The sequence below is a fragment of the Ursus americanus genome, chromosome 1, assembly GCF_024610735.1.
Source record: "Ursus americanus isolate L20-20 chromosome 1, mUrsAme1.1.p, whole genome shotgun sequence".
NCBI classification, from domain to species: domain Eukaryota; kingdom Metazoa; phylum Chordata; class Mammalia; order Carnivora; family Ursidae; genus Ursus; species Ursus americanus.
The window spans coordinates 5,705,477-5,729,274 of record NC_142127.1 but is presented as its reverse complement, the minus strand read 5'-3'; the positions used below and the strand labels follow the sequence as shown (position 1 = coordinate 5,729,274).

General features: G+C 38.8%; 1 protein-coding gene across 1 annotated transcript in view; it reads left to right on the top strand.

The window, feature by feature from the left end:
* Nucleotides 1-23,798, top strand: part of CNTNAP5 (contactin associated protein family member 5) — a 773,827-nt gene that overhangs the window by 495,536 nt on the left and 254,493 nt on the right. Inside the window, exon 12 of the mRNA XM_087853915.1 lies at nt 5,898-6,017. Within this exon, the coding sequence (XP_087710041.1) occupies nt 5,898-6,017 (120 nt within the window). The remainder of the gene's footprint in view (nt 1-5,897; nt 6,018-23,798) is intronic.

Sequence of the window (23,798 nt, the reverse complement as noted above, 5' to 3'; positions counted from 1 at the left end):
AATGCTCCATGTGCACTTGAGAAGAATGTGTACGAATATGCTGTTTTATAATATGCATATAACTGTTAGATCCATCTGGTCCAATGTGTCATTCAAAGCCAGTGTTTCCTTGTTGATTTTCTATTTGGATGATCTATCAATTAATGTAAGTGGGTTGTTAAAATCACCTACTATTATTGTATTACTATCAAGTCCTTCCTTAATAGTTCTTTATGTATTTGGATTCTCCCATGTTGGGTGCAAAAGTATTTACAATTGTTATATCTTCTTTTGGGATTGCTCCCTTTATGATCATATAGTGTCCTTCTTTGTTTCTTGTTACAGTCTTCGTTTTAAAGTCATCTTGTCTAATTATGAGTATTGCTACCCCAGCTTTCTTTTCACTTTGTTTTGTGTGATGAATGTTTCTCCATCCCTTCACTTTCAATCTGCATGGGTCTTTAGATCTGAAATGAGTCTCTTAAGGCAGCATATAGATGGGTCTTCCTTCTGTATTATGAGGTATTTTGAAAACAAATTGTGTACTGATGATTTCATTACGACTACCCCAGTACGTATCTCTAACAAAGAAGACCTTTTTATCTTTTCTGATAAAACCATACTACTGTTATCATACCCAACCAAAATTAAAAATAATTTCTTGATATCATCTGATACCAAATTCGATTTTACTTTTTCTGCTTGTCTTTTTTTTTTTTTTGTAGGTCCACATGTAGTGTTTGATTGGTATGTCTCTTGCATCCCTATCTCCTCTTTACTATTTATTTTTTTGAGAAACTGAGTCAGATATTCCCATATCCTGGATTTAGTTAACTGCATCCTTAGAGTGTGGGTGAGCATGTTTCTTTACCTCTTTCTGTAAATTAGTGTTTAAATCTTAGGGCTTGATTAGATCAGCTTCAAATTTTGACAAGTCTTATGTAGTGCTGTATATTTCTGATTATATCACATTAGAGACACTTTGGGGGAAATGTTGAGCTTGATCCATGAGTTTGGGTATTGTTAATTTAATCCATATGAAAACATCCTCTATCAACTTAAATTTTTTATGGAATATTAAGTTACCATCAAATATATTCCATACGAGAAAGGAGGGATATGATCTGTACTTTTTCCAGTTTTTAGAATAGGACTTTATTCTCTAGCATACTCCAGAGGTAACCAATGGGCTTATGCAGATGGATCAATGATAGAGAGATAGATAGATGATAGATAGGTAGATAGATAGATAGATGATAGATAGATAGATAGATAGATAGATAGATAGATAGATAGAAAACTAGTAGATTGTTTATCTTCAAATATATAAATGTAGTCATTAGTCTTTTTGATACTCAAATTCTTCCATCAAATTGGCTCCTGTGCCATTTTGACATACTCTAATTTTTGATAGCTTTCTCATTTTCAAGCAAAGGAGACATTCTAATCTCATTCGGTTCTAAACTTAAACTCAGTAAAACCCTTCTTCCTTTTAGTGGGAAAATGTGTTTAGAGACCACAGTCTGTGCAATAGGGTGCGTTTAGTACTTTTAGTGGTCCAAATGTGAAAATATATCCTTAAAATAATTAAATAATGAGTTCATACTGATACCACCAACTCAAATTAAAATTTCAGAAATATGTATATTTTTCATTTTATATTTTTATTTTTATGGTAAAATTTTAGCTTCTGTTGTCATTAAGAACATAGGTAGCTATTAATTGTTCTGGATACATGTAATAGTTTAATAAATCAATACCAATATTATTTAACAAGAAAGTTATTTAATATATTTTAAGATTTTTGTTATTTTTTTCTGATAGATGTATCTACTGTTTCCTACTAGTCAAATTACTGTTTTCAACATGTCTAAATTTGTGAATTTATAATAAAATATTTTCATTTGTAGCTTGTGGAGGATACTAGGGGACAACTTCAGTATTTTGAAACTGATGAATTACAGAGGAAGCATCAGCTATCACTCTTGCTTTTTTCATACAGTCTTGTGGTTTATGGTAAACTAATAATTGATGAGGAATGTTTCATTTTTATAAAATATAACCACTAATAAATAAAGAAAGAATGATAGAATTAGATCAGCAACTTACCAACTGCTGTGTTTTGGGGCAAAGTCCTTATGTTTTATGAGTTTATTTTTAGTATCTATAAGTGGGGATGCTCGTTACCAGGCTTTGCCCTCAGGTATCTCCTTGTAACTGAACCAAAATTTCAGGAGAAAGTATATTAGGAATGGTAGGCTAACTAAAGTAGTAATCAGTCCCCAAATATGAATGCCTTCATAAAATTAAAAGGCTTTTTTATACTCCCATTACATGGCCATGTGACCCTGTTCCATGAAGTCAAACATGATACACTCCACCTCTATCACTCCATTTCCTTTTAGGCTCTTGTGATGCTCTATATGAATTTTGGTTAGCTAAGTGATTTGTTTTAGTCAAAGTTGCTTCAAGAAACATGCAACCAGAGGCCTGACAATTGATTGCCATCTTATTGATCTTGGAGCCTTTACCTATGGGAATTTGCTTGTGAGAGTATGAGAGATCACACAGGGAGAACCAAAGCACCCCAATGGGCAGGCCTCACAAGACATTCTGAGCCTGGCCAGGAACTGCTCAGATTAGCCAAGTCCTGTAGAACCCTGGAATGATTGTTGTTTTAAGTCACTTTTGAAATGGTTTGTTATTTGGCAATGAATAACTGATACTCCAAGAATATAGATGAAGCAAAATAAGCCAAATATAATAATGTAATATCAGGTTCATTTTATTACTCTGCATTCTTTACGTGAATTTCAAACATTCTGTAATACAAAGTTACAAAGAAACTACTGAATGTCAGTATCCTTTGAGATAATTTTTAGTTAATTTGTTTTAATTTCCTTTCAATGTTTAGGAATTGCTCTTTTTTATTTTATTTGATCTTTAAAAAATATTTAAAATATTTTTTCAAAAATTAAAATATAAATATCCAGAAAGTTCTAGCTTTCATCTCTCTCCCTCATTCTTTCTCTCTCTCCCCTTAGGTATCCATTTATATTTCTTGTTACATAAATATTTTGGGAGGCATTTTAGAAATTTGTTAGTGAATTAGGAGTTAAATTTGTGACCAGTATAGACAACTAGGCAAATGGGAGAATAAGGCTGTTACTGATTTAAACAAAAACCACATTTGTTTCAGAAAAGGAAAATTAATCACATTATAAGATTTGCTATTTGTGAGTGGCATGTATGTTGTCACATCACTGTAAACAGTATCCATTGATCTAACTAAAATTACAATACAACTATATGGGAGGTATGGGGAATAGAAAGTTCTTTGCATGCGGGAGGTGAAGAAAAAGCCAAATTCCTATCTTTTATGTTGGTAAGTTAAAAAATAACCTGTATAAAAAGGGGCGCCTGGGTGGCACAGCGGTTAAGCGTCTGTCTTTGGCTCAGGGCGTGATCCCGGCGTTATGGGATCGAGCCCCACATCAGGCTCCTCCACTATGAGCCTGCTTCTTCCTCTCCCACTCCCTCTGCTTGTGTTCCTTCTCTCACTGGCTGTCTCTATCTCTGTCAAATAAATAAATAAAATCTTAAAAAAAAATAACCTGTATAAATGAAAAAAAAAATCAAAAAGTAGCAGTTTGGACATGCTATACAGAGATACAAATAGTCAATACCAGAAGAATGAATTAAGAACTAAAAGACATCGTCTTTGCAGAAGGAATGTAGGACCTGTTGGTTTTTCATTAAGATCCTTATGATTATCTTCTGAGTATCTCTTTGAATCCTTACTAGTTTTATGAGGTAGGCTCTTTCTTATACTTATAGCCCCATAAGAAAATTAATTCTTTGAGAGTTTATTAACTATTTGTTGCTGCGTAATGACTTATAGCAAAACTCGGCATCTGAAACAACACATATTATTACCTCATAGTTTCCCTGGGTCTTTGAACAACTTAGCTGAGTGGTTCTGGCTCAATTTCTCATGGAAGTGCAGTTAAGATGTCAGCCAGCATTGCAGTCATTTTGGTGTTTGACTATGGCAGTCTGCTTCAGGGCTCACTCATATGACATGCCCAGAAGCCTCCAAACTCGCTCATATAGACCTCTTCCCAGGGCAGTTTCAGGACAGAGCAGTTGGCTTCTCTGACAGCAAGCGATCCAGGAGCACCCAAGATGGAAGCCACGACCTTTTTAAAATCTAGTCTTGGAAATGACATCTACTACCTGTGTCGTAATCTGTTAGAGGCACATCCATAAGTCCAGCCTGTACTCAAGAGGAGGGCATTAACTGAGGAACAAAATATGAATGCAAGGATGTGGATAAGATGAGTTATCTTAGAGGACACAGTGGCTTCTTCCAGTTCCCATAAGTAAGTGTAAGTGGTAGCCCTGTGACGCAAAACCACCCAATCTGATTCCAGGGCTCATGTTCTTAACCACTATGTAACCCCCACATTGTTGCCTGTGTAATAGGTATTTACCCTGCATGTGAAAGCAGCACCTCCTTTCACACTGTTGCCATTTTGGAAATGTGGGGGTGGTGGGAGGGATAATACACATAAGAGCTGACTTTCATATATATGGAACACACCCAGATGTGCTAGGTTTGAGCAAACAGAAATAAGCTATATGTTATGCTCAGTATGTATAATGCAAACTATGACTCCCCTATTTACCTCTGGTTCAGAAAGTGTGCATGGCTGCAAGAGAGAATTATAGGAGTACAAGGATAACCTTGAATTCACTCTAATTTATAAAAAGTCAAACCCTCTCAAGCTTTAGAACTTTATTGGTAATGAATTATCTGAGGCACCCCTTACACTTGATCATGACAAAGTGAAGCTTCATATTTCTGGGATGGGGCATTAGTCACAGGGGCATGTTGGCTAAGGTGAGGAGCTGGTGCTATATCTTTAAAGCTGTTGGGAGCCACTGAAGTGTTTTAAGCATGGGAGGATGACATAATTGGATATGTACCTGCTGCTCTGAGCTATACCATTTAAACATCATATGACATTCTACATTCTCATGCATGAGACAGCAGATGCCTCCTTTACACGCCACTGAACTCGTTCATGTTACTGTAATGAGATTTATAAATTTCTCATATCTGCATATTGGTCAAAGTACCCAATCTCAAGGCACCTGTGTCTGCCTCTCTCTGTGCACATAACCACCTTTGTGGCTGCAGCCAGGCTGTGAGCTTTCTATGGAGCAGACTGATTGCCTTATGCATGGTCTGTTGTCAGGTGGCAATCACACTATTGACACATCTTAGGAACTCAATGAATGTTGTTAAGTCAAAATGGACTCAACTTGATTGGGCACCTGCTCTGTTTTAGGTTCTGTACTGAGTTCTAGATGTGTAGAAATAAGATAATGTCATTTTAATTTATTAATAAAAAAGTCATGATCATATATCTTCATTCAGTTTTTCATTCATTGATCAAAAATTTTTGAACTGCTGTGAATGTGGCATTGTGCCAGATGCTGGAACACAGCATCACACATCACAGGGCCACTGCTCTTACAGTTACAGTTTCTATGACCACTGTTGGGGACAGAATAGTGTATGATGATCCTGGCTCAGTACATGGTGTGGGCACAGAGTAGGGGCTCATACATCAGTACAGAAAAGGGACATAATTGAGGTAAAGGGAGATTTTTTGGGAGGAGGTAACCTCTGGGTGGTTCAGAAGAATGGATGCTAGGATGAATGGCAGTGCAATTCCATCAAGTACTGGGACAGTGGATTGCTAAGACCTGGGTGGGGGGAGTGGGAAATCAAGGCTATAGCAGGGGAAGGAATCAACAATGAAAGTAAATATTAGTAAGAGTTACTGATCCCTCCAAACGGATATACAGAGTCAAGCAAAGCTTCATCTCTGCTGTCTTTGTCTTTTCAGCCCTCTATGAGCAATCTTGTGAAGTGTACAGGCACCAAGGGAACACAGCTGGTTTCTTCTATATCGACTCTGATGGCAGCGGGCCACTGGGACCCCTCCAAGTGTATTGCAACATCACAGGTAAGGATCAGAATCCCCACTCATACTTAACCTAGCTATGTGATGGTACACAGCAAAGGGAAGACCACTGGAAAGGAACATGTGTAAATAGAAATTTAAAGAACCAAATTCTGTGGAGGGGGGATGGTATTTAAGTAAATAATAGAAATTAGCAGCTGGGTTATCTTCATGAGAGAGGAAGACTTAATGGTCTTGATCACATTCTGCTGAACCAAGGATTAACTCTGAAGCATTTTCTGGAGAGCTTGCCAAGGACATTTTCTCTCTTAAAACTCAAAAGCAGAAAGAAAAGAAAAACAACTAAACAAACAAAAAACAAAACTCAAAATCAATAGGGAACCCTGACTCAGGAAGTGGGAAAGTGTGATTCATGTCTGGCCCCGGGGATGGTGTGAATCCCATATGCTCTCTAAGCTTCAGTTGTTCATCAGTGAGATGGGAAAAGTAGTTCTTTCCTACCAGAGTTGAAGATGAAACACAAACATGAGTACTGGAGAAATTGGCCAGGCTACTTATCCACTAGATGCCTAATAAGAAAAGTGAGCTATTTGCATTTTCCTGGCTACGCCCTTCTCAAGTGCAGAAAGACATAGTAAGAATTAATTATTGCATGGATTTCGAAACAATATATGAATAGTAAGTTATTCTGAAAAATAATTCCACAAAGCCAAAACCTAATGTAATAGTTCCTTAAAAATACAACAATGCAAGTACCTTCTCCATTGTGAGTGTCATTAATTGGCACATACACATTTTTGTGTGTTTGTTTCAAGCACTGGCCTTTGGAAATGACAACAGAATCATGTAATAAAACAGAAAAGTAGGGGGATATTAAGGCTCATTGAGTCCTCCGGCCTCAGGCTTCCCTGCAACAAGGCAAGCACATTCACCAAGGTCTTTCTGTAGCCACAGGCTGGCCTGGGCATTGAGGACATGCAGAGAAATAAGACACAGCCACTCTCATTTGTGAGGCAGTAATATCAGGGAAAATGCCATACGCTATCACAGGTAGAAATGCAAGCAAACCATTGCAAAACTGGTGATTATGGGCACTTAGTGATTTGTTCATCTGGATACAAACCACACTTCTTCTGCAGCAGATGCTAGTTAAACAGAATTAGATGCATTTCATTGCATTTCCTTAATACTCCATCTCTTCAAACTGCGTGTATGCTGGCTACTTCTCAGCTGCCCTATAACATATTTAGAAATTGTGAAACTGTTTTCTTTTCTACGTTATGGTAACCTATAGTGTTAAGCTATAGTTGAAGAACTAGTTTTATCCGTGGATCTTGATTATTTTCAAAATGTAATTAACACATGGAGCTCCAGTGATTCTTGTTAAAAATTCAGACTTTGTAGCTTAAGAAATTCAAATTCAGTAAATGCCCTTTTAGTGAGTCCCCTAAGTGATTCTGATGCAAACTGTCCCTGGTCAACACTTCACCAAAAAACAGAAGAAGTGATAAGGACAAGGGGACCAATGCCCACTGATGAGCGATCAGGTGTGATCATTCGGCTCCTAACACTTTGGGAGCTGAACTGAGAGTTTACAAATACCATCTCTTGCACTCCTGACAGTAAAAACCTGAGATAGATATTTTTATCTCTGTCTTACGTAGAAGGAAAGAGAATATGAGAATTTCATGACTTGCTTGAGGTAATAAATACCAGGACTAATAGTCAAGACTCAGGAAGCAAACAAAACCTTCTGGTGCAGTAATAATTTATATCCCTCAAACATTAATTGGATACTTTGTATTGCTTATGTTTTGCTTTAAACGGTGATTTTATTTTTGTTAGAAAATAAGTCAATATTAATTATGGAAAATTTAACAAAAAAGGCAAGGTCTGAAGAAATTGTTAAAGTCACCTTTAAACCACAATCTACAGATCGCCATTGTTATTTTATTGTTAGGATTTCCTTGGGATTTGTGAATGTATATGTGTCTTTCTTTTATGAATGTATTTATTTTTAAATATATATTTTAAATTCTTGAACTTAATAGATAAGCATAGACTTGCCCTTGTATCATTAAAATATATTTTGAGATTAAAATATATACATTAAATATGGCTTAAAATTATTAAACTCTTCAAAATAATGTAAGCACAGTGACATGAAGGGTATAATTGATTCATAGGTCTCATTTACATGGTGTTCCCTGCCTCTTTGGAAAGACTTCTCTTGGGGCTTATGTACAGTATTTTGTCCAGGAATGGCTAAAGAGGAATACTTACTTGTATTTAAAGGTTGTTATTTTGCTGATGTGATACTGAAGAAATAGGGACCTCGGAGTTGTGTCCTGGAGTTCACAGGCTTGAGTACGCATGACTGGGCATTTCTTTTACATATGCTGTTTTGGTTACATGCAGTTGCAAGACGTAGGTTTTGCTTTTGTTTTGTTTTTGTTTTTCTAAAAGAACTGTAGAAATAAAAGCAAACCTCGGTATAGGCTAAATTCTCTAATTCTTATATTTAACTGACACACATTTTTAATACATAAATATTATGATAATCAAACACATATTATTCTATTTATAGTGGTTAAATGGTCTTAAATATGAATGACTTGTGAAACCAGTGAAGGTGTAACATAGTGGCCCAGGGAAGGGAGGGAAGGAGAAGGAAGAGAGGGAATGGACAACCAGAAAAGAGGGAACAGAACAGTGTGAGGTGTGGTGGGAGGGAGACTCCTTCTGTGCTTAACTCCAGGTTCTGAAGACACAAAGTTGCTGTTCTCTGCACTTTCAGCAGCATTATTGGGGTAATCACACACAGAGTGTAAACGGCACTGGAAGGCAGGGGACCTGGATTCTCTCTCTGCACCTTGTGCCAGTCAGCTGAGTGCCCCTGACCTAGTTGCACATAAATAAGATCTGGGATCCTAAAATAAGGATCTGGGGTCAGGTGGTCTCACAGGCCTTCCTCATTTAGAATTCCCTGAGAGATCATTTGAGGTTTGACAGAAAAGGGGACGTTTCTCCTAAGAAATATACAGATAATTGCAAATAGATGTCACGAGGGTGAAGGACAGGTTTTATATTGGAAAACAATAAATTCGAATCACAACTGCATCTGTCTTCACAATGTGCCCTGGGGGGACATTAGCTTCCTGTTCCTATACTCAAGGTGTCACCTTACCCCTCCCAGGATATTTATGTCTGTGGATCTCACCTAGCAGAGGATAATCTTGGGGAGATAAGCTCCCCAAATGCTCACAAAGCAATGACCCCATTCACTGGAAGGCAGCATGATCCCTGCATGGGCACAGTATCCCAATTTATGGGAGTAAGCTAAGGGGGGTGATTAGGCTTATTTATAAAGTGGACTGAATATAAACCTCTACATATTTTGATGGTGTGCCTGCCATACCCCATGCTGTGTTCTAAGTCGGTTCACCAAGGCACTAGTGGGTAGGACAGAGGGAAGACCCATTGTGGAATGTGTAGTGAAATTATGGGTGAGGAAGGTAAAAAGTTTCTGCAGGAATGCACAACTGGCCTACTTCTAACATCTCTTTGTGATTTATAATTCCGTTCAGCTCAATATAAATTTGCACATTTTAGGCACTGTACAGACTGCTAAGGATACAAGATAGTGTTTGCACCAGTTTCTCCAGGCTGCTATAACAAATTGAGTGGCTTAAAAATACCCAGAAGTGTATGTGTCACAGTTCTGGAGGCTGGAAGTCCAAAATCAAGATGCCGCAGGGCCATGCTACCTCTGAAACCCATAGAAGGGAATCTTCCCTTGCCTCTTCTGGTTTCTGCTGGCTTGCCTAACCTTTGGGCATTCCTAGGCCTTAGCAGCAGCACTTCAGTGACTGCTTTCCCAGATTCTTACCCTGCTTCCATGTAAGAGAGTCACATGTAGCCTTCTCCTCTCATGTGTTTGTTTCTTCTCTTCCTATAAGGATATCAGTCATATTGGATTAGGGCCCACCCTAATGGAGTATGATCTCATCTTAAATTGATTACATTTGCAAGGAACCTATTGCCAACTAAAGTCATGCTCACAGGTGTGAAGGGTTAGTACTTCCACCTGCCTTTTTGGACAGAATTCAACCCATAATGGTATCATTTCAGTCTCCTTCACAGGTTAATCGTGGAAAAGACACAACAGCAATTGTAATATAAGGATCATGACAGCGTGTGTATAGTGTTCTGGGAGCCCGCTGGAGGAACACCTCACCCAGCCTCCTGTACAGTGGAAGGGCTTTGGGGCAGGCAGATAATGCATATCTCTTAAGAACTGGATGGGGAGTAGGAACTGTCCAGAACAGGCAAAGGACGGCATTTCCAGGAAGAGCAAATGAATGTCAGGAACAAAGTTCAAGGGTCCTGTGAGCCTGCATATTTATGGGGGCCACCAAACTCACCAAGATGAGTTGCGGGTTTAAAACACTGAGAAACTCATCAAACTGAATGGGTAGAAAAGGATCACATTTACTTGAGGAAAAAAAGCTGTTGAAGGTCCATAATCTGAACTGTAGTTTCCCAGGAGGGAAATCTACTTAGTCAATTCCAGGGAAAAGAAGGAATGTTTTATTATAGACAGTTGTTGAGCATGCAGACTAGTTAACTGTCCCTGAATGAAAGATGAACCAGTTTCTGAGCACCAGCCAGAAGATGCCATCCTCTGTCATGCATTGGCTTTAGCACTGTTATCTCATCTTGAGGACAATGGACCACTCAGAAGGCTTGCTCAAATTAGGGTCTGTTTACAAAGGTGTGAGCCTACAAAAGGAAATTATGGGAAGAAGACCACAGAGCAGAGCTAGTAACAGAGGGGCTGTTCCCATCATCAGGCCCATAGAGGTGAAGGGAGGGAGTGTTGCCAGAGCAGGAAGGAGGGTAGCGTATGGAGAAGCTGTGCCTTGAGAGAACTATGACCTCCTGTGTGGGAATAGCCAACTAGGAGCTTGGGGAGTGCTCCATCTCTCCTTGTTCCTTCCCTATGACTCCACTGAACAAACCCAGCTAGAATTCAGAAGGCAAGAGCAATCGTTGATGTAACGTTTTTCATCAGCCTTCCTGGGCACAGAGAAGGCAGCAGACAGATGGGGAGTACATTGGTGGGGGGCAAATGGAAAATATCAATGTTAGCCTGTTTAAAGAACTGTGCAAAGAAGTCTGGGGCAACAAATGATTAGAATTCATCAAGGATCAAGGATGGTGAAATTCTGTTCCATTTTTGTGCCAGCTATCAGTGAAATCCACAAAGCATGCAAATATATGAAGCATGGTTTTGTTCAATAGATTCCAACCTGAAGCAGAAAGGACCTCCTTTTGCAGGTTAAATGGGAGTGAGATTAAGATGAATGCAAGAGAGGTGTTCTAGTGGCTTAGTCAGTTGAATATTCAACTCTTGATATCAGCTCAGGTCATGACCTTAGAGTCAAGGGATCGAGCCCCACAATAGGCTCATAGCTCAGAGAGAGGTCTGTTTGATATTCTGTCTTTCCCTCTGCCCCTCCCCCCACTCTCTCCCACTCTCTCTCTCAAATAAATAAATAAAATATTTTTTAAAAAATGAATGCAAGTGTGCAATTGCTGGATCATAGGGTAGCTCAGTTTTTAACTTTTTAAGGGACCTCCACACTGTTTTCCAAAGTGGCTATTCCAATTTGCATTCCCACCAACAGTGTAAGGGGGATCCCCTTTCTCCACATCCTCTCCAACATTTGTTGTTTCCTGCCTTGTCAATTTTTGCCATTCTAACTGGCGTAAGGTGGTATCTCAAGGTGGTTTAGATTTGAATTTCCCTGATGGCTAATGATTTTGAACATTTTCTCAAGTGTCTGTAAGCCACTTGTATTTCTTCATTGGAAAAGTTCCTGTTCATATTTTTTGCCCATTTTTTGATTTGATTATTTGTTTCTTGTGTATTGAGTTTGAGAAGTTCTTTGTAGATCTTGGATACTAGTCTTTTATCTGTAGTGTCATTTGCAAATATCTTCTCCCAATCCGTGGGCTGCCTCTTAGTTTTTTTGACTGTTTCCTTGGCTGTGCAGAAGATTTTTATCTTGATGAAGTCCCACAAGTTCATTTTTTCTTTTGTTTCTCTTGCCTTTGGAGATGTGTCATGAAAAAAGTTGTGGTGGCTGATGTCAAAGAAGTTACAGCCTATGTTCTCCTCTGTGATTTTGATGGATTCCTGTCTCACATGGAGGTCTTTCATCCATTTGGAGTTTATCTTTGTGTATGGTGTGAGAGAGTGGTCAAGTTTCATTCTTTTGCATATAGCTGTCCAATTTTCCCAGCACCATTTATTGAAGAGACTGTCTTTTTTCCACTGGATGTTTTTTCCTGCTTTGTCAAAGATTAGTTGTCTAAAGATCCGAGGGTCCATTTCTGGGTTTTCTATTCTGTTCCATTTTTGTGCCAGTACCATGCTGTCTTTGTGATTACAGCTTTGTAGTATAGCTTGAAATCCGGCAACGTGATGCCCCCAGCTTTGTTTTTCCTTTTTCAACAATTCCTTGGCGATTTGGGGCCTTTTCTGGTTCCACACAAATTTAAGGGCTATTTGTTCCAGTTCTTTGAAAAATGTCATTGGTATTTTGATCAGGATGGCATTGAAAGTGTAGATTGCTCTGGGTAGCATAGACATTTTAACTATGTTAATTCTTCCAATCCATGAGCATGGGATATTTTTCCATCTTTTTGTGTCTTCTTCAATGTCTTTCAAGACTGATTTGTAGTTTCTAAAATATAGATCCTTTATGTCTCTGGTTAAGTTAATGCCAAGATAACATATGATTTTTTGTGTTATTGTAAATGGAATGGATTCCCTATTGGGTAAATACCCTTGCACTACTAGGTATTTACCCCAAAGATACAGACGTAGTGAAGAGAAGGGCCAATATATGTGTGGTCCATATATACAATGGAATATTACTCAGCCATCAGAAAGTACGATTACACAACAATTTGCAGCAACATGGATGGGACTGGAGGAGATTATGCTAAGTGAAATAAGTCAAGCAGAGAAAGACGGGGGGGTGGAGGATTGGGCTAGGCCGGTGATGGGTATTAAGGAGGGCACATACTGCATGGTGCACTGGGTGTTATACGCAAATAATGAGTCATGGAACACTACATCAGAAACTAAGGATATACTGTATGGTGACTAACATAACATAATAAAAAATTATTATTAAAAAAATGAATGCAAGAAACACAAAATGAACAAAGGGCAAAGAGAGCTAACAAACTAAAAGTTGGTAAGTCAGTCAGTTGGTAAATAAGTGAGGGAAACCATGGCATACTAAAATATAATGTTTTGGTAAAAGGGACACCGGGCCCTATGCCATTACCTGGTTGTAAAAATCTCCTGGCCTGGATGTGGATAATTTTAGCCAATGATGTGAAGTTTGTGGTCATCCTTGGCTATGTCAATCCAATTGGGCAAGTAGAGAGGAGTGCATTTAAGACAACAAGAAGTCCAGGCGGGCTCAGAATTAGATTGCTGGAAGAATCATGTAAGGTGGTTTGCAGAGTGGATTAGATGCAAGGAAGTGAAGGAGTTCCAGGCACTGGGATCAATACAAAGAAGATAGGAATGGAGAAAGACCAGCTCACAGAAAGTAGTTGAAATTAGTGAAAACCTGAGGAATCTGTGCAAGAAGTCGAGGTTTAAAGGTACAAGAATGAGGGGCGCCTGGGTGGCACAGCGGTTGGGCGTCTGCCTTTGGCTCAGGGCGTGATCCCGGTATTGCGGGATCGAGCCCCACATCAGGCTCCTCCGCTATGAGCCTGCTTCTTCCTCTCCCACTCCCCCTGCTTGTGTTCCCTCTCTCGCTGGCTGTCTTTATCTCTGTCGAATAAATAAATAAAATCTTTAAAAAAAAAAATAAAGGTACAAGAATGAGTCTTCTCAGGTGTTTCCTGTTTCCCTTGGTACAGTGGTTAACTTTATGTTTCAACTTGGCTGGACCATGGCACCCAGATATTTGGTAAAAAATTATCATTAATATTTCAGTGAGGGTGTTTTCTTTACATGAGATTAACATTTAAATCAGTGAACTGCGAGTAAAGCAGTTTACTCTCCAAAATGTGGATGGGCCTCATTGGTAAGTTCAAGGCCTTGGTAGAAAAGAGACTGACCTCTACCAAGTAAAAAGAAATTCTTCTAGCAGATCGCCCTTAGACTCCAACTGCAACTCTTTGCTGGGTTTCCTGCTTTGTGGTTTATCCTGCAGACATTGGACTTACAAAGCCTCCATGATCTTGTGACCCAATTCCTTAAAATTGATCAATCAATTGATTGATAGACAGATGATAGACTTAGATAGATATAGATATGAGTAGATGCTTATACTCACATCCTGTTGGCTCTTTCTCTCTAGACAAATGGACCTAATAGACTTGGAGTACCTGTAGTTTAGGTGCTCCTGCTCGGTGCTCTCTTCTCATTTCTGTATATTTTCACCATGACAACAATCATATTACATTGTAACCACTAGTGTTTACTTGTGTGTTCCCATGGATCTTTGAGCTCCTTGATGGAAAATGAGAGACAGGGTATGATGAATCCTGAATCTGCTTTATGCATGCTCCGATAAGTTCAATGTAAATGGAACTCTGAGAAATCCCAGCCAAATTAAAGATTAATTTCTACCTTTCCCATTTTTTTCTTCCTTAATCTTGCTAATTTATCTGAGATTAAGGTCCTGTTGCATTAAATTAATAGCAGTTTGGAAATGTGGGTACTGCCTCAATGTCCGATTAAACTGGGTTTGAGTCATTTCTACCACGTGTAATGTCTTCTACAAATACAAGAGTGTAAGTGCCCACGTGTTCCCTCATTGCCTCTAAGACCTCCCATTGATGGCCTTCCCCAAATCCCTTCCTTTCTTAAAACAGAGGAATGACATGTGGGAATAGCACATGTTTTGGATTCACATTGCAATTCAGATTCTAGTGCTGGCACATTCCAGCTGTGTGGACTTGGACAAGTCATTTAGAATTTCTGGATCTTGGTTTCCTTATCAGTGAAATGAAGATGTTAAAAATGGCTGCCTTCAATATTAATGTAAAGATTAGAATATATATGCAAACTTCCAGCCCCAAAAAGCAAATGGTCATGAAATTGGGTAACCAAACACCCTGGTGTGTTTATTAATCATGCCCTCATTCTATCCCACTGCTGTCCTAGTATAGATGATATCTGTATAATCATCCTAGCTGTAAAAGATAGCTGTCTCCCTTTGCCAGCAATAAAGTCCGTGCTCCTTCTGCAGGTGCCATGAGACTTCTGAGGTTCTAGGAGCCTGGAGGGAGCATTTGTGAGGGGAAGCTTCTAGTATTGATAAAGCAGAATTAGAAATGTGGGGCATTCTGACAAGGTTTTCCTTAGAACTTGACATTTAAGCTCATTTTACACAGTTTCCATTTTGCCATTTTTAATGTTAACAGGACACCTTGTCAACATGTTAAAAGATTTTTCCCAGCCATACACTGTTTTTCCTCTGTACAGTAGAATTGCATATTGATACGCAAAATTGTTTGTTTAGAGCCACTAACAAAAACACATTTATTTTCTCTCTTGATGGATACAATGCCAATTTCGTGTATCTAGACCTATACAGCAATCATCAGGCATTGCAAGGAGATTACAAGAAATGTTTCGTTAAATCTCTAAAGCGAAACTTGTTTTTCATTCTCAAACAGCTCATAATCCATTTGCAAACCACCTTACAAGTCTCCATATCTTATCACTCGTTATTATGATGCTCTGTTTCTCCCTTCTTTGGCAGCAGGCTCTGTTTTCATTAAAACTCATCAAAGCATGCATAATGGAGTAGGTAGAGAAGCTGCAATTGAAGTCTCTCTAATATTCCTGCACATAATTGTGCAGTGTGATTGCAGGTAATAGATTATCATCCAGACTATTGACAGAAAGAAAGACATGTGTCCATTCAGTTACGTCTAACAGCCTTGCTTTTGAAGTTAGGGCAATGTCTGAGGGTTTGTAGTTTGTGGATGAGCTGTGCAAGGGTCTGTCAGTGTATAGGAAACAAGAATTACCCATGACATTGCACGGAACCAATTTATAGCACATTTTTCTCTCCCTGAGTTTCTTAGTACATTGTTAATTTTCGGCAGCTGTATTTTACACCAAGGAGAAGTAGAATTCAGTTGTTGCTGTCTTGCACATCTGTAATAAAGTTCTGTCCTCATATCTCTTATTGCCACCCCCCTGCTGGCTTCTAACACAAACATTGCACTTCACACACACACACACACACACACACACGTACATGGCACATAAAGGAAGAATTAACTTCCCTGCCAAAGTCTTCTACAAGAAAAATTGAGGCTCAAGTTCTTAAGCTTGTCTTTCATCATAAGTTAGACAGCCATCATTGCAAAAGCACGGTTGCCAAAAACTTGTCATTTGATTATAGACTGCATACAATTGTGCCGGTTATCTGCTAGGTACTGGGTTAGTTCAAGACGCGTCACTGTGAAGTAACTGGAATTGTTTTTACCTTGCAAATATGTTAATGAGGCTAATAAGTTACGGAAATGGGATTCCAATTATAGCCATCAGACCTAAAGCTGTTCCTTTGTCTGTGGGTTCTGTGTCTTACCAGAGGATCTTAAGGAACAGGAAGCACTCTTTCCTCTCTTACTTTAAATTAGTATGCTTTGCTTGTCTGCTTGGGCCAGGCACTGACGAGACACTGAGAATATACAAATGATTAAGATATGTTCCCCCAAGTCCACATAGTTTATAATCCCCTGTCATTGTGGTAAAAAAAGAAAACAGCACCCAACGCCTCAGCCTTCCCCACTCTGATTCATATTCCGTACAACAGCTAGAGGGATCTTTTGAAACACAGGTCTAACTGTGCCTGCCCCCATGCCCTTCTTCTACCTGTGCAAATTCCAAGCTCCTTAATCATGGTTTACAATTTTGAAGGGCATGGTTGTGAGGGTAAGTGAGTTCATATGCATTAATTAAAAGTCTTAGAACAATTCCTGGTGCTTATTTCATCCTTCAAATTATTATAATTAATATGTATTATAATTATTGTCTTGGGACCATTGGCAAGGCCCTTAATCTTTGTATCTCAGTTCCTCCCTCTGTATATGAAGGGTGATAATAACAGCTTTCTGTGATTGGTATGTACACAATTAAATGAGCTAACATTTAAAGAATGTCACAGACTGGCAGAGCAAGTAGTGTAGGGACTGTAGGTCTTTCTCCTTCTCTTCCTTCCCCTTCCCTGGGAAACATGTCCACTGTGGCTCTGGGCCACAGGCTCAGCTCATCCTGGGGAGGAGCCCACAAGCTGTGTCCTCGTCCCCGGGTAGCACAAGCACCACTTCCTGCTTGAGACTCACTCATGGATGACATATGTGCTGTGGCTCACTAGAAGTTTAATCAGTTGGAATAATACTTGTATTGTTGCTTATATTTCAGAGGGACAATTTGCTTTCTATAAATTGTTTTCCAGAGGACTGTTTTAGGCTGAAGAAGAATGGCAATTCAACAGCTTACAGGAATGAAACTGTTTTGAAGTATCTCTCTCTCTGTTTGATGTCTTATGCTATCAGCCAAGGTGTGGTGACCCCATAGGGCTTCCAGACGGCTGGTCTTTTAGGCGAAGCTAGGGAGCAGATCTGCTTGTGTCGAATGCATGAGCGTTAAAGTGGTCTCTCCGGGCTAGTGGCAGACGGCATAATCTCCTGCTAAATTGGGCCATTAAATAAAACTACTAAGTCATAAAGCTGTAGCATTACCCTGAAATTAAAGCATTGTCACCTTTGAATTGCCAAGAATTTTAACAGGCACTTAGAGAAATTCCTTTCACACACCTATTTAGCATGGCCAGTTGACTCCAGCCACGTGGATGAGAACAGAAGGCTCAGGACAAAAGATGGGAGGGTGATTGCAATGTGCTTTTCATTTATTTGCTTATTCACTCATTCACACACACATCCTTCACTAAGGCACTTACTGATTTCTTGAATTTCTTTATTCATCTCTCATTTATTTACTCATTAATTCTCTCATGTATTTACTTCTGCATTTATTTTTTATGCATGCAGTTACTTATACATTATTCATTCATTCTTTGAGTCAGTCAGTCACTCAGTTATTCAGTTGGTCATTCAGAATTAAGCCATTCACATAAACTTTTGGGAACCGACTGAGTTAGGTGCCAAAATTACAAAATGAATGTCTGTCCTTGTCCTCAAGGAATACACAGTTGGAGGAGAGAGACAGATATTGTAAACAGATCATTTACACATGGTGCAGAAAATAAAATAGAAGCCAATAGATGGTACAGAAATAGTACAAGGAAACTAATATAACGAAATAAAAATTATATAAAAAAATAAATAATACAAGGAAGGCAATGGTTGAATCAAGGGGTCCAAAGACACTGGGGATGGTGGTCGGAGAAGGTGTCCTTGAAGAGCTGCCCTCTGAGCTGGGTTTGGTAGTAGAAACAGCTCATATTTAACTGAGCATCTACTAATATGAGGCACCACATTAGGCACTTTACATTAATGGTATCATTCAGTTTTCTTGGCAATGATGTGAAGAAGATACCATTCTTTCCTTTTTATACAGCAGGACACTGAAATCTTGAGAGGCTGAATCACTTGTCCTGGTTCTTACAAGTTGAAATATGTCGGCCAGAAGTTGGAGCTAGGTCTGTGATTCCTATCCCTGGGTCCATAGGACAGGTGACACAGGTAAAGAAAGACCCATGTGTCCAAATAGACTCTTCCTCTGGCTTCCCCTGGCCTGTTCTGCTTTTGCCTATTGGTCAACATCACAGTGAAAAGTTCCTTAAGGAAGTGACCCTGATGGAATGAAGTCTCTACAATATCCACTTCATCTCCTTGATATCACTTTCCTCATCTATAAAATGGGGATCATCATACCCACCCTTCAAAGTTTTCCAAATATTGGATGAGAATTATATAAAGCAAAGGTTCTTAAATGTTATTTCCCCAAAGAATGTCCTGGGATAAAGTTTGAAAATTATATTTTCTAGGATATCCCAGCAATGGTTATTCAGTAGGTTCAGGACAGTGATCAGAAATAGCATTTTTAATAAGCACCTAAAGATACCAGACTTTGGGAAATATCTCCATAAGGTGATTAGCATAGTGCTTAACTCTTAACAAGTCCCTGTCCTTATTCATCTCCTGCTTCTAAGAGGGGCCTGGTCAGTAACTAAAAGAACAGTTCTTCTCAAGACCTGAACACAGAGCCTATCCTGATGCTTTCCTGGTGGACCTTTTGCAGCACATTTTTATTGCAGAGACCTGGTGAAACCCTCTTTTTAGTGCTGTGGGGATCAGGCACAGTCCGATCAACCAGTATTGATTGATATTTCCTTGTGCTCAGTGCTGTACAAGCTACTGTAAGCCACTAACCTCTATGCCCAAGGATCTCATATATAACTTCTAGCTTTTAAAGCACTTTTATCTAGGCCATTCTATTTAAGGTCATGCAATTATCTTGTAGATTTGACAGCCATGGAATGCCAGGCACGTTAACTTCTAAGAGACCCAATTTCCTCATCTGTATAATAGGGATGATCAGTTACTCTTACATCAATGTGCTGATGTGTAGATTAAATCAAATTAAATAAGTGATGTGCTTCATACACTTAATCCAATATGTGGCATTCTCAAAGAGCTTCTGAAATAGAAGCCGTCATCAGCAAGTACCATCATCATAGGAGGATCTTGATGTTGAAGGAATTTAGAGACAGGAGTGATCAAGAAAGGCTTCGTGGGAGACGTGGGACTTAGGTTTGACCTTGAAAGATAGATGTCCCAAAGCTGGGCAGAGAGGGAAAAAGAGAAGGAAAAAATCAGTCCTGTTGAGCTCAGCAGGGTCATGGAAGTGGAGATGTAATGAACAGGTGCCCAAGGAACCTTGGCCTTGTTTGAGGGCTCCTGGCTCACCTGTTTATTCTGATGCAGTGCTACCATTGGGCTGGACACTTTCCTTTTCTGGAAGAGTGAAATAACACATGGGAGTCAAACGTCCTTCCCAGAAAGCTTGCTTGCTCTTGTTCACTTTTCCTCTGAGCCCAGGATTCTAGGGAAAGATGATGAATCGAAGTCAGTCCAAACATTTCAAAGACTAAAAGAGGCAAGATGCCATTCTCTTCAAAGTAGGGGAATCAGAGGAGACATTCTCTAGGGGCCTTTTTCCTATTACTCAAGTCAATGGAGCACCCATCAGCCTTGTGTTCTCAGTATGCAAGTGTTTGAGTATGTTATATGTATTTGCAAGGAGAAGTTGGTAAGAGACATTGACTAGTTAGACTGTCCACTGAGACAGTTTCCACATGGATTTAAGAGTGCCAGCTCTGAGTATTCTGTCCCACTGTCAAGCCTTGTTCCAGGTTCTGTTCTTCTGGAATATAGTTCCCTCACCAACTTCTTTAGACCAAGCTCTCATCCCTTTCTCTTATGAAGCTTCTTTGCCTGTCACAATTCTTATGGCTCCTCCTTCAATTCATGTAAGAGACAAACATGTGCCAAATGTAACATGGTCATTAAGAGCATGGGCTTGGTTTGAATCCAAGCACTGGTGTTTCTTAGTTTTGTCAATTCAGGTGATGTAGTTGAGTTACTTGGCTTCCTGTTCCTTGGTTTCCTCTTCTGTAATGAATAATAGAATTTATTTTTAAGGTGGTTATCAGGCTTATCTGAGATAATTGATGCAATCTACAAGAAAAAATGCCTGGCATTATATACCTAATACATGATAGTTATTATTACTTGTTTTTACCACCATAGCCCCCAAAACCTTGACTCTGGTTTCTGGGAATGAAGTAATACAAATAACTAATAACTTTTATGAGTGCACAACACCTGATATACTGAAAGCACTCCTGAAAATTAATTCAACATTATTAATAAATATGCACTTGAAAATGGATGTGCTACCGTGTGTGAATGGTTGAATTTGAAACTAATTTTTGCTATTTGATAATTATTTGGCTAATTAGTCCTTAGCCATGTGTGTGTTGGTATAGGGCACACGCACATGAATTTGTCAGAGCATAGTAGAATAGCTGCGAGCACTTAATACAGGTGAAGTACTGTGCAAAGCATTATTTTTTTCTCCCTAAAGTTTTTATTCTAAAATATTCAAACGTACAGAAAAGTTGAAGGAACACTAACATGAGCACCCATACACCTTTCACGTAGCTTCCCCAAATGTTAAAATTTTGGTATATTTGCACATTCGTCCCACCCTCATCTCTGTCTCTCTCCCTCTTTCTCCCCCTACCCCACTTCCCTTCCTCCTGGTATAAAATGCTTCTTTTTTTTTTCCCCTGAACTTTTTGGAAGTAAGTTGTAGACATACTGATAATTTAAACCTAAAGACCTTCTGTTCATATCATTAAGAACAAAGATATTATCCTACATAACCACAATACCGAAACCGTGCTTAAAAACATAAACATGAATTCAATCAGAACTCTCCAATATATAGTCTGTCTTGTCCATACAGTGTCTTTTATTAGCAACATCTGTTTTTGTATGTCTATTCAGGATTCAAGGAGTGTCCACATGTTGGATTTGATGGTCATATCCTTTTAGTCTGTTTTAACTAGAAAATCCCTTCCCCCAACTCATCACTTTTGCATGGTTTTCATCATTAACTTTTTTGAAGAGTACCAGCCAGTTATTAAGCAAAATGTTCCATTTAAAAAAAATTTTTTTTCTCATAACTTCTTTATTGTTGGCATGCTTCAGCAGAAAACCTCATAGGTGATGTTTGTCCTCTTCAGTGTATGCCACGAGGAGGCACATGAAGTTATTGGGTAAAATACCTCTGCCAGATCTCTGCATTGTAAAGGTGATTTATAATCGTGGAGTTGTCTGTGGGGTTATATGCAGATTCTGTGTGAATATCCAGTTCCTCAACATTTCCTCCCAGTCTGGGAATGACTCTGACCCATATGCTATTACACTGGAGTTTGTAAAATGTTGTTTTACTAATTCAAGAATTCCTTCTGCATTTTCAGCTGTCATTCTGCATTCTTCTCTACAGAAGAGCTTTTTCTTTTTTTAGAAAAGCTTTTTATTCCTTGCCCTGCCTAACATCTCTTGTGTTGCTCTAGACTCATAAATTATTTCATTTTAAAATGTTACTATTATTATAATGTTTTTTGATATTCAGATTGCCCCAAATATAGCTAGTTATGGTCCCACTAATTCTGCTCCTATGTCTTTCTTACCTGTCTCCATTAATCTTGGAGTACTTCCTTGTTTTCTAGCACCAGATGTTACCTTGAACTTGCCTTGCTTAGACCCAGACTCAGCTGTTTCCCAAAGAAACAAAAGACACATTTTTGCAGCAAATGGTATTTGGAAATTAGGATCTAGGTGTTAGGTTTGTTTGTTACTTCTAGTCCATTTCAATGGACAGAACTTGAAAATGTGTGTGTGTGTGTGTGTGTGTGCAGGTGTGCACACTTGTGCTTAAATTATGATTTCTTATGGTTATCTCTAATGCAAATGGAGCACTGTTAGATTTTTCCTCATCATTGTCTCTTCTATATATGTCTCTCTTCTCTCACAGTGAGAACCTCTCTCAACAATACCAATATATTATTCATTTGTTCTACCTTACAATATACACAAAATAGTTTCAGAGTCACATCAGCCATATCACTACTGATAACAAAGTAAAGCGTAACACTTACTGAATTTTTCAGTTCTTAGAATATAGTCTACCAAGGATGTATGGCTAGACAGAATACTACATTAAAAAGTTACATGAATTAATATTCCCTTATTCATGGTTCTTTTATCTATTTAATATACAGTTAGGCTTTTTGTTTCTGCTTAATATTCAATTTTAGGGGGTGCCTGGGTGACTCAGTCAGTTAGGCATCTGACTCTTGGTTTTGGCTCAGGTGATGATCCTGAGATCAAGCCCTGCATAGGGTGGGCTCCGTGCTCAGTGGGGAGTCTGCTTGGGATTCTCTCCCTCTGCCTCTTCCCTAACTAGTGCAGGCTCTCTCTCATTGTCTAAAATAAATAAATAAATCTTTAGAAAATTATTCAGTTTTAGGGTTTGTCTCTTTTTATATTTTTCATTTAATTATATATTTAATTAATGACTTTGCAAAATATTTTCATGTTACAAAAGCTAATTATATATATTATATATACTTCTATTTATATAATATATACTTTTATGTTTATATTATATATAATATGGTTGACCAAAGGTGTTTTACTCTCCTATTGCAATCACCCTCTTCTTACCCATCTTCTCTAGGTCATCATTTACATTGGTTTATCCTTCCTGTGTGTGTTTTTTATTGCTTCTTTATTCTTGCACAAAATGTAGCATAGTCTTTTACACCTTGAAGCCTTGATCCCGTCATTTTAGGGTACTTACTGGAACACATTATAAATCAGTTTAGAAGGGTCTTGTGTGGTCTTTATTATGAGTGCATAGCACTTCACTGTGTCAATTAACTATGCTTTATTCATTCAGAAACCTCTTGATTGATATTTGAATTTTTTTCTTTTTTTAGATATATTTATTTGAGAGAGAGAGAGAAAGAGAGAGTAAGCATGGGAGGGAGGGGCAGGGGGAGAAGGAAAGGGAGAGAAAGAATTCCAGTCAGACTCCCCACTAAGTGTGGAGCCCAACACAGGGTTTGATCTCATGATGGCGAGATCATGACTCCAGCCAAAACCAAGAGTTGGATGCCCAACAAACTGAGCCACCCAGGCACCCCTGAATTTTTTCTTCACTATGCT